Consider the following 12,331-nt stretch of genomic DNA (forward strand, 5'->3'; position numbering starts at 1 on the left):
TGGGTCGTTGTCAATACTCCTCGGGTTTCACGGGTTATGACTTGTACTCCAGTCTCAAGTGAGGTGAAGGAGTAGCTGCCACTTAAGTTGTAATTGGAAATGAAACTGCCGCTTTGCATGTGCATGCATGTCCTTTCCCTCCTTGCCAGCTGGCAAACGTGGTCATGCCCACACACATTCCCCACTGCTATTTATGTATTTGCTCAGCCATGCGACTTAACCCTTTCACGAGCAACCTCAATCTTAGGGCACGTTAAACGTCAAGCAGAATTACGCCCCGCGTTCCGCGTTCCCCCCCATCGTCCGTATACACAGACACATTCCTCCTCTTGTAAACCATAATTCACATCTGGCCTCTTTTAAAAGGAGGCCAGCTATTTGCACTGATGCAAGGCTAAGAGCCAGCAGCGTATTCCGCACCCCCCACCTCCCCCCCCCAGCCTCCTACAACTTTTACAAGGGCTGTAAACAAAGGAATCTCTCATCTGTCATTCAACAGTTTCTATGCCAAATGTCATCCTGGTTTATCAACACCTCCCAATTAGCGTGAAAGAAAAATTACTCATATCGAAACTGTATGAATAAGGCGAATGATTTACAGATCTGTTTTAAAAGCAAGTGGAATACGTAGGACGTATCTGGAAGAGAAAAAATGGCTTTTTGCTTCAATGGCTCTTACATGTACAGTCAATAACCATAAAAGTAACACTAAATTGCAACTCAATGATTTGATTAAAAACTTGCATCAGAAATTTTATTAAAACCTTGAATAAATACGATCCATCATCACTTGTAATAAAAAGTTGGAGTATTCCCATCATTGATTCAACAATAAAAAAGTAAACTGTTTCCAAGAATATACTTTGAAATACATTATTCCTAGGAAAACAATAAGGGGTCACTTACATCTAAAAATAAAATATTGAATTATATTTTATATATATATAATAGTGTGTTATCACTCATTTCTATATTTTAGTTAGCGTTATATTTATTTTGACTACACTTTTAAAAAAAAAAAGTAAAACTTAGTTTTGGGGCTGGAACGAATTAAAGTATAATAATTGGGAACACGACCTTGCTTTATAAACATTTCATATTGCAAACACGCAACCATTTAAGTTTGCAACCTGAAGTTTCACTGTACTCTGTATACTCGATATATATATAATTGTTTGAGGATGCCACTTCCTGTCCACCTGTGGGATGAAAAAACAACGATGGAAGCATCAGTGCACAATAGACACAATATGGCGTCGATACAAACTTTTGGCTAGTCCCATGAAAATAAATTCAATATTTCTACCGGGGAACTAATGGTGTCATGTTACCTTTGACGTCAAGAGTAATTAAATAACATTTCTGTATTCATTTCACACACTGGTAATTGTGTAATTGCCAAATAAACATTCAAGCCACAAAGTGGATGGAATCACGTCTTGTCACTTGGGGGTAAGCGATGGAAAAGGAACAGGGATGGAAAAGTCCAGCTGTATTTACTTACACCCTAACCCTTCTCCCCGTGTCTATCTTTCGCCTCGGAGCTTGGTAGGCGGGTCTACCGCTTTCCTCGACTGAGGAGAGCCAGTCTCTCACCATTCCCACGGAAACAGTTGCCAAAGCAAATTTGGCGAGAGGAGATGGAGACCCTGCTCTCTTTCCAAAGCTTCCAATCTCTTCCCGTCTCTTCTCTTATGTGTGTGTTCCTTTCTGTGCTTTCCAAGATTGTGGTACAAGAGGCTTTCTATGCCCGCTCACGCTTTTATTACGTTACATGATTCCTTCTCCTTTCATTGCGTCTAACTAATATGAAATTTCCATGTTGTCTCTCTTAGGAGAGGCGGAAATATGGGCCTGTTTCTTTGTGAGTGGAACGCATGATGCTTAAGCAAAAAAAAAAAAAAAAAGCATAGATAGTAGGACCTGAATAAAAACGTAACGATACAATTGCTTACTTGGATGTCTTGCTATCGAAGCGAAAATGTGTGTGACTTACTTCCTGGATAATCTCTCGCGGTCCTCCATTTTTTTTTTGTTTCCAGCACTTTTGACCTTTTTTTCCCTTCTCTGTTTTTACTGCTGTGGCCAGGAGAGTTGAACTTTCCTTCCTTTCGGGACCTTGGGACCGATGTAGCTTCTTGTCCTCTCATTTGTTCCACTGGATCCTTGAATGTTTGTGTAGTTGTTGTTGTTATAGTGGATAGCAAACACTCCAACCCAGCGTTGTAGATTATAAAATCAGTCCTCCCAGTGTCTTATTTTTATTCGTGATGTTTAACCTTTAGCCCATCGTACGGCAGCAGCAGCAGCAGCTCTGATTTCTCCTCTGTTTTGTCGACTAGCCTCACCGGACACTTCCTGGAAGTGAAGGCTGCTAAAAAAAAACTGCGCTGTAAAATAAAAATGTAGTGGGAACAAAGGATGTGGAACTACATGTTTAAACATGAAAGGGATGAACATTTTGGTTTTAGGGTTCTACCCAGGAAAAAAGCCATGAAGTTATCGGAATGCCATTTTCCACATTGCTCTGTCATCGTGAAAGATTTTTGTTTGCTTTGGATTTGGTGATAAATGATGGATTGAGTTAGGATGAGTGGTAGAGACAGGTACCATGGATGCGGGCGGCCTCTTCATTTTATCCACTCACTTCATGAGCTCTGACACAAACTGTGTTCACCTTCCAGACGAAGCGTGTTTCGCAAACTTCTACTTGTTACTTATGTGCTGAGCAGAGAAAACTTTGCAACTGTACATCCTTTATCAAAGTGAATTCTAGATGAGGTCATTTTAAGCGTAGTCAGCAAATCAGTTCAAACTGATGTCGGGAATAAGCCCAAGCAACCCGGTCTTGAATAATAATCATGCTTAACATTGAATTGTGTGCCAGTGGTGTTATGGTGACGCCACTTTATTGAAAACAGTCATTGTTCATCTCGGTAAATCCCCCGCCAGTGGAACCAAGTTGCCAAATTGTAGCTAGGGCACAGTTGAGTTGTGTTTTCCTTTCTTTTGTTTTGTGGCTGAAACCATACATGCCTTCACATAACTGTGATGAAGATATTAAATTCACGTGTCCAGCATGTGGCCGAGACTGCAAGAGGTGACCCGCTCGACATTCCCCCCCCCACACAGAGAGCGCCTCCATTTTCAACATCGTGGGGGGGCCCCCCCCCTTTAGTAAGTAAGACAAGCAGAGGCCAGTGTTAGGTCACAAGCAGGGAGTGGCTCTGTTCACCCTCCTGAGTCAGGAAAGAGCAAAGAAAACAGGTTTCTGGACTTTTCAATTTAGGACTACAATAGGGATGTGAAGCAAGGCAACCAGTTTAGCACCATACCAGAAAGGACTGTTTGATACTTACAGTCAGCCAGTCTTAAGTCACATTATGCGGTCAAAGCAAGAATAGTTTCCTGTTTAAGGAAATGGCAACTGCGGTCAGTGGAATTTTGAAGCCTGCCCTAAATTTACAGTTAGACTACAATTTAAAAGAGCATCGTGGCGTAGCCTTTTATACTATACTACTTAAAAACAAATATATTCTTTAAAAAAAAATGGTGTTGCTGGCTTCCTGGGCAACCAGAAATTTGCATGTTTGTTAAGGACATCCTGTAATCTATGACACAGGAAATGGTCTCAGACAAACAGACAACTACATGTGGGAGGGGAGGCGATAGCAGAATTTGAAGCAAGAAAGAGGAGGGTGGAGTGTTGGCTGACAGAATGTGTCAAGAAGTGTTTCTGCGTTACCTCATAAAAAAAGCTGTCTGTCACAAAAGAGAAGTAGCAAAAGCCTGTGGGATTTGATGTGATGGCGCTTTTCTAAAGTGACACCCGGAGCAGTCTGCCAAGTCATCACTTGAAAACTTTCCTTAGGCGAGTTTCACCAGATCAAGTTTTCGGGGGAAACAGGAAGATCATCTCTTCTTGTATGCACAATCTGTGGAAATGTATTATTTTACAAACCAAAACCATTTTGGGAGATTCTGCGAGAGTTTACATGGACATTAGCAATTAGTGCCAATATTCCGATTTCAAAAGCTTTACTGACTAAAAGTAGTCAATGAATACTATTGGCAAACGTCTGTGCTTTGCAGACAGAGGAAGTGCTTCGAAACTCGGATGGTTTCAGAACGCGCAGACTGACTTCTCACTGAGAATACTGTTATCACCCCACCCATCCTGTCTCACACACACCGTGACATCCACTTGCCCAGACATGTGCACGAACAGAGCCCCTGCACGGTTAGGCCCCACGTGGCAGCTGACACAGGGGCTGCCCGCTCTCTGCCCGTAAATGCTGTTGCATCACTGTGCCTTGCTTCCTCAAGCAGGACATTTAGCTTTTGTTGCGTTAAAGAGCCACATGGCAGACAGCAGGATTTTGCAAGTCGTTGCAAGCATGGTAAGGTGTTATGTAGGTGTTGGAGCTCAGTCGACGTTGCAAAAATGTCATGTCTAACGCACACTCACACGTAGCTAATCGGAAACTTATTGTCTGAGAGGTGTGACATCCTGTATCTGTTGTGTAATGTACAAAAGATCATAAAAGGGTTGAGCTGATAAGAACACACACACATATAAACATCCATATTGCTAATTATCATACACTCTCATTGGGTTTGGATAGGATCGGTTTGAAGTCAATTACAGCGTACTGCTCTTGATTCGGTCTTTGTATGTTCGCATTTTCATATCAGTCAATCTGGTTGTGTGGGTATTGGCCCCCCAATGCGAGAAGACACCTCAATTGAGCGCCATAAATTCTGCCGATATTTCCACCTCCTCTTTCCTCCTACTGGAGCTTTGATGCCGCACTGACAAACTGGCAAGCCGTAATCCACGAGAAGACGGCAGGCACGTGGCACAGACTTTGCCCAGAGCGCACCGCGGCGTGTGTTGTCAACCACATTCGAGGCTTATCTGCAGCTTCTACTAATATGTAGGCCATATCTCTACATCTAGCCTACAATGCTGGGAATCACAAACAGGACTTCCCTAAGCTATTGCCTGTCTGAGGTCAGGAACTGAAAGAGTAATATCTATTAAAAAGTCAAAAGTCTGTTCATTTTTGTTGCATTTGTTTAATGTCACCAACAAACTGCGCTGACTAAAAAGATTATCTAAAAATCAATTTTGAGGAGCATAGACAGACTGCATCTGTGTGTATGTGTGTGCGCTTGTGGCAGCTAGTGACAGCCCCGCTTCGGAGAGGCTGAGGTCAGTGCCATAAAAGCAGCCGAACAGAAGAAAGAGAAACAAAACCTCACTTGTCTGTCTGCATGGGTGTGTCTGAGTGTGATAGCACGCACACACACACACAAACACGCACACAGTGCCCCAGTCACCTCTTGCCTTCACTCTTGGCAACTCATTGAGCAAACACGCCTTGCTAGATTGGTTTGGTTTTGGGTGACACTATCATCGTCTCCACTGTGTGTATGTGTGTGTGATTTGCTTTAGTATTTCCACAACATCAAAGTCACCCAAAGTCAATAGCACATCTAAATTTAACCTCACTGGAACTTCCAGTTATCAGTATCCTCCTCTGGCACTTCTCTACAGTCATCCCTATTTACACACAAACATGTTTTTTCTGGCACAATGTCGTGCATTTGCAGTTTACTGACCTTCTAATCTAATGTAACAGATTTGGGGCCAAGTGGGGAACACTTGCACAGTCATTGGAAAATGGAATTTCTCAGCATTTATTCCAAGTAGCAGCAAAAACGCTATTTCTTGATTCAATGAAGCAAAACCCAATTTCCCGTTGTATCATAAATAAGGAGTCAATGTTCTTTTCTTGAAGGTGCCGGATCCCATTCCAATCAAAAAGCCCAAACATGAAGACATCCCAATACAATCCCCTTTGGCTGACAAGGAGAAACAGCACGACTGGCTACAGTCCCTCTCCAACCCCAATAAGGTCAGTTTTACTATGCACAAGAGAAATCACCAACTTTTGTACGCCAGTCATACAATTGTCTCAAATTCAAATAACAATTCATGTATTTTTTTTTTTCCCACCAGGGCTTCAACTGCATTCAGCCGAGACAGAGGCCGTCAGCTTTTCGACCCTGGTCGCCGCACATCTCTGCCGGTGATAAGGAACTCTCCATTCACCCCCTTGCTCTGCTAAGAGACAAGTAAGTCCAGTATTTGGGAGGGACAACATGAAGAAGGATCTTCTTTCCAAATTCTCCCCTTCCCTTTACTCTGCTGAGAATAATTTGTGCGAAAAATCGCATCTGGTGAACTCTTTCTGACTGTACCACAACCTCCCACACTTGAACATAAAAAGACATTTGACGAACTAGTGCTATTTTAATACCCGCATTGGATGCCTGTAACATGAATGTAAATCTGGCCCGGACTCCATTTGGAGCCTGCTTTATGCTGCTTGGTGTTTTTGACATCGATCCCAAACATTTGGGTCTGGCTTCTTCTAGCTTCTACAACTACAAGAGCCTGGAGAATGCTGTGGCCCCCAACGTTGCCCTCACACCGTTACCCCTGGGAAAGGTGGGCCCTATGTCCCCGTCAGTCCCCAGCACATCGCACCCGAGCGGAGGGGAACCCCCGGGCGAGGGCGCCAACGCCAGCTCTAGACCACGCAAGAGAAGAGTCACAGGGGAGTTCCAGCCTCCAGCACCTGAAGGTGCTTGCTCCCTTACCTCCACTGCCAGCAAGCCACCTCAGGATGACTCAGAGGTGGAGATTGAAGTGGAGAGCCGTGACGAGTGTAAGCTAAGATCTTTGTTGTCCCAGCGCTAAAGAACAAATACAAGCCTCAACCTTTCCCCTCTCTCTCTCTCAACAGTCACATCATCCTTGTCCTCCCTGTCGTCACCATCTTTCACTTCGTCCAGCTCAGCCAAGGACCTGAGTTCACCCGGCGTCGTCGGCCCCATCTGCAACGTGACGACAGAGGGCGTTACCCCGGTGGCTGCTCCCGTCTCGGCCTCCATGCCCCCTCCAGAACTGGGGCTGGAGTCCGAGTTGGAGAGCCTGCGGCAGGCGCTGGACCATGGGCTCGACTCCAAAGAGTCAAAGGAGAAGTTCCTGCATGAGATTGTCAAGATGAGGGTTAAGCAGGAGGAGAAGTTGGGATCCGCCCTGCAGGCCAAACGCAGTCTTCAACAGGTAGCATTCCACAGGAAATGAATGAAGAACCCATTTTCATTTCAAAAACAAATCCTAAAATCCAACTTAAACTCAGTCGACAGTAAAAAGTTCCTATAAGATGCACATCCGAACACCGAATAGCGTTCCCAATGACAATCACTGCCTGCAAAGCAAAGCATGAGTTGGCAAGTGATAACATTCAGAGCGGATGTTGCTACAAAAGGAAAGGCCAGACTTCCATTTTTATATTTGGGCTTGGACCGGGGAACAAGAAAATGCAGTTGAAAGAGTCTGTGCGTGCGTGTGTGTATGTGCGGCACCAAAATAAGTCTGGAGCAACCCAGTGCAACGACATTCCACTCTCGCTTTGTATCCATCCGTGCTCTGAGGAGGCGGCGAGAGAAAGTACACGCTATGTCAAAGCAGCCAAGAAGCTTCAGGCTGAATGAAGCGCGCTCTTACTTGAAACAAGCAGCGTTCCTGCTGGCTTGAGCTGCACCAACACGAAATGTTGAGATGGGAAGTGTTGAAAGTCGGGCCCCCATGTAAAGCCTGTGCAGACTCTAGGGCGTGATAGGGATAGTCTTTTTCTTGGAACCAACAAAACTTGATGACAGACATGTTTGTCCAAACTGTGAAGTTCCCATGAGTAGGCTTTGCTTACTACGAACACACACATACACACACGCAGTCATTTAGAGGAAGGAAATCTCTCTTCAGTTAGCTTACACATCGCCCTAACCCTCGACTTTTCAAAAGTAAACACTGACATTGAGACTGCAGCACACCGGATAAACCGCCAGGCATCGTTTTTATGGAAAAAATAAAACAAACCAAAAAAAAAAAAACATCTTGTCCACATCTCAAAAATTGTCTCTTACTTTGTATATCAATAACTCCAACAACTTGTCTTTTTCCAGGAGCTGGAGTTCTTGCGTGTCGCAAAAAAAGAGAAATTGCGAGAAGCGACCGAGGCCAAGCGAAATTTGAGGAAGGAAATCGAGCGGCTGAGAGCCGAGAGCGAGAAGAAGATGAAGGAAGCCAACGAGTCGCGGATCCGTCTGAAGCGGGAGCTCGAGCAGGCCCGCCAGCTGAGGGTTTGCGATAAAGGCTGCGAGGCCGGACGTCTGCGTGCAAAATACTCGGCACAGGTCAGTTTTTTTTTTTTTTTTAAGAAACACTTTTTAACCACGAGAAAAAAAACATGTCTGGAACTCTGCAGGCTTATGAAACATGCACTTGTACAGTAATTGCGGTGGGTCGTGGTTTTCGTCTTAAAGTCCTCTCAAGGTCCGCAGAGAAGGGGGAAAAAAACCCCCACTTCTCCTCCCCCCCGGTCAAAAATAAATGGGCGTCGCCTCGAACGCAGAGAGCGAAGTTCATTCCCCTCTCAGAAAGGAAACAGGAAGACTTGTGGACTTCCCCCAGGCATCATGGGAAATGCAGATTAGACAAAACAAGAGGGAGGTTGTGCCGACCCCCCTATTGGAAAAAGGCATGGCAACAGAAAATAAAATGTGAAGCATTTTTTTATCTCTTATCAAGTAAACATGCACACATCACAAAACGTTTTGAAGCGCCCGACTTCAAATTTCAAACTCACTCAACTTATTTTTCCTTTTTACAGCACATACCATGCTGCAAAAAGACGAAGTAGTACACAAGCCACTGCGTCGATCGAGTTTGATCTATTCTGATTTTGTCTTTCTGTCATGCCTGTTTAATCCCTCCCCCAATCTTAACTGTCTGTTGTGTCTCATGTGAGCCGTCTGTCCTGTCTCATCTCATCTGCGTCTTTGCCCGACCCGTCCGTCTGTTTGTCTGCTGGGGACGGACGGGGGTCGGTAATTGGATCATTGCTCTCTCTGTCAGAAATGCTCTGGTGTGTGATTTCATCTGCATCCCGTGATGTTTTCCAGATCGAAGACCTCCAGATGAAGCTGCAGCACGCCGAAGCTGACCGCGAGCAGCTCCGAGCCGACTTACTGCAAGAGCGGGAGGCCAGGGAGCACTTGGAGAGGGTGGTCAAAGAGCTACAGCAGCAACTTTGGCCCAAATCCAACAGCGACAAAAACTTGACAGCCAAGGACACGTCGTCAAAAAAGTAGCCAGGTCCCTCACGCCCCCTCCGTCCCCACATCCGGCGCAGAGATTCCCGACACTTCCCGCAAGAATGGAGATCGGGAGAAATTTCACGCCCGCCACCGATGAGGAAGTGCGCCGCTTGAACTCTGACTCTCACCTTCATACTTGCAGAACTGAAAAGTTGATCACAAGAGTGATTGCGTCTGTCTCAAGACAGGTTGGACAGTCGGTGACGGAAAATGGATCCGAATATTTTAGTCAAAGGGGAAATGCCTCCACGTTGCTCCCTCGAGGATGGAAGATTTTCAAGACACGATAAGCTACATAGACTATAACAAATAAATCCCAAGATGAACAATACAAACATATGAACTATCCACACGTGCCGTCATGGTTTTTTTTTTTTCTTCTGAATTCGTACTTTGAAGCGACCCAGCTGACAGGGAGGACATCATCAAGTCATGTGTTATTTCAAATGTCTTCACGCAATGAGCACAACCGCTTGCAAAATGATGTCATCGCAGTTTTTTAACAGGGTGGGAGGGGCACCGCACTTGATTCGGAATAATCCAACTCTATCCATCGGTCTTTGTCCCCAATGTTGCTCACCTGGGTCACCAGCCAGCCATATTTGCGTTGAAGCATTTGGGCTCAACACCCAGAGATGTCGAATCTACGACAGATACAATATTCCACATGTGGGCGTGGCCTATTTTTCTCATCTCGATACAGAGGAGTGAGAAAGCTGGCATCTATTGGACTTTGATTCAACCGTATATCACAACTTTATGAACTGTATTGGAAGAACCACAAATGTTCATTAAATTAAGGTTTGTAAATATATATCGACTTTTGGACTTAACAATAATGAATGGCACTTTGTCCTAACAACAAACTGTTTGTATGCGTTGTAATCCAATTTTTGTCTTATTTTGAAAACATCATCTTATACATGAATGCTACCGTATACAATTTTGTTGCTTATATTCATCCTCTATTAAGTATTGTTCTGTTTACGCGAGGCAAAGTATTGTAAATAAACCGAAAGAAAAACAAGGCTCTACCAGTTACTGCCTGATTGACAAAAATCGCTCGAGCTCGCCGAAATGTACAAACAGTTGACAAATCAAGAGCGGGGGGAGGGGGGGGGGCTCGATGATGTCATAGTTTGTGGCCTTGAAAGGGGCAACATTGCTTCGCTGGACTGGGAAGGGATGTGAGAAAAATCTATTTTGTTCGATCCAGTGCAAGCCCAGCACCATGGCAACACTTTTTGTTGTTGTCCCCCCCCCCCCTATTAATTTGTCATCAGTCTGTATATTAGAAGGGAGATTTATTAAAAAAAAGAAAGAAAAAAGGAAAAAAAACTGCACAAACAATCACATTTGGATTTTTATTTAAAATAAAAAAAGACATTGGCAGGAAGCTGCCATTGCAGTGGGTACAATGCAATCAGAATGTACATTATGTTAATGCTATTTTTTCTTTGATTGTTAATGTTTGAAATGAGATATTTTATTGCTTGTCTGTTATGTTCACTTTTTTTTAAGAAACAAAAAAAGAAAAGTCATACTTTTTGTTTATGCATGAAAGTGAAAATTTGCCATTCATATCGTCAACTATTGGGCATTTATAGTGTACTGTTCTTGTGAGGAGTTTATTGTGATATGCAATTTGAAGCAATTTGTTTTTTCTACCAAGCGTAATCGGTCACTAAAAGCAACAAACTGTGCATAGAAAGCAAACAAACAAAATAATAATAATTCAAAAAATATATCAAATACAATGCTGGACAACCTCAAGTGCCTGACACTGGCGTAAGGTTTCCAGAAGGGGAAAGCTGAAGAAGTAGCTTCCAGGGGAGGGGGGGAGACAACTACTTTATAGGAGCGGGGGGAATTAAAAAAAAAAAAAAAGTCTCTCCCTTTCTCTGCAGCTCTTTTTTAAAAAAAATAAATCCGCCATCCAAGTACAACCAGTTTACATGTTTTGTTCTTAAGTCAGAGAACAATTTAACAATCAATATGAACACTCAAAGCTTCCCCCCCCCCCCCCCCCCCCCACAGAGTGCGTGCTCTTTATTCTTCATTTGGAATCCATGATGTGCATGAGCAAAACACTTTTATAGATGATCTTTTTGCGGTGGGGGGGAATAAAGCCACTTGCTTTGGTAAGTTGTTGCAAAAGGCTTGTACAAAAGAGTTTTATGGATATGCTGTCCTAAAGCGTGCGTGCATGTTGAGAAGAAAAAATTATCAGTGTAGAAAAAAGGCCAACTCAGGTCCAAGTGACACACACGCTCAGAGAATGACACTGCGCCTGCCACGCCCACAAATTGATACATTTTGTAATTGCTTTTACACTCTTAAAAAAGTTGTGTGTAATTTTTTTGATGCATGTTTTTCTACAAGGGAGACGACTGACATTGGCCTTTCCGTCTCCCCGTACAAAGTAAGAACGGGGTCTCGTTTTCAAAAGGATTTTTTTTTTGCCAGAAGAGCAATAACAATCCATATTAATAAACAAATCCTTGCCAGTGTAACAATTTGAATATGAATTTGCAACATGTAAATATTTTTTTCATTAACAATATTGTATAATATATGTACATGGTGTTTCGTTTTTTTCAAAATGAAATCTTTTCTTACTATAGATGGCTTGTTTTATTGTTTTTTTTATTTTTATTTGTGTTTGGAAATGTTTCAAAAACAGTTCATGCAGTGCGTAAGAGACGATTCCTTTCATCCAATTCTTTGCTGTTTATTTTTTTTACTGTAGTCTTTGTATTGCATTTCTTTTCTTATATTTTTATCTATACATTCTCTCTCTCTCTCACACACACACACACACACACACACACACACACACACACACACACACACACACACACACACACACACACACACACACACACACACACACACACACACACACCGTCATGTTAAAGATTGTCCCCCGACATCCTTTTGTATCTCTTTCGCCCTGTGCTGCTGCTAACGCTATATATAACTTGTAGAAATATTTTTGATGTAAGAGGCAAAATGGAAGCTCTCCCATTGTTGAATGCCGCCGCATATGCAGTACGAAAAGCTCCGCCCACTCATGTGCTCCCCTCGTTTTTCCCAA

General features: G+C 43.4%; 1 protein-coding gene across 1 annotated transcript in view; it reads left to right on the forward strand.

The window, feature by feature from the left end:
- The window catches only part of skia (SKI proto-oncogene a), a 46,501-nt gene extending 35,247 nt beyond the window's left edge, over positions 1-11,254 (forward strand). The window contains exons 2-7 of the mRNA XM_085912893.1: positions 5,805-5,921; positions 6,026-6,141; positions 6,445-6,737; positions 6,816-7,138; positions 8,041-8,271; positions 9,040-11,254. Coding sequence (XP_085769019.1) covers positions 5,805-5,921; positions 6,026-6,141; positions 6,445-6,737; positions 6,816-7,138; positions 8,041-8,271; positions 9,040-9,228 — 1,269 coding nt within the window. The 3' untranslated portion in view covers positions 9,229-11,254. The remainder of the gene's footprint in view (positions 1-5,804; positions 5,922-6,025; positions 6,142-6,444; positions 6,738-6,815; positions 7,139-8,040; positions 8,272-9,039) is intronic.
- The last annotated feature ends 1,077 nt before the right edge of the window (positions 11,255-12,331 follow it).

Source organism: Syngnathus leptorhynchus, chromosome 1 (assembly GCF_054491065.1).
Source record: "Syngnathus leptorhynchus isolate UIUO chromosome 1, UIUO_Slep, whole genome shotgun sequence".
Taxonomy (NCBI): domain Eukaryota; kingdom Metazoa; phylum Chordata; class Actinopteri; order Syngnathiformes; family Syngnathidae; genus Syngnathus; species Syngnathus leptorhynchus.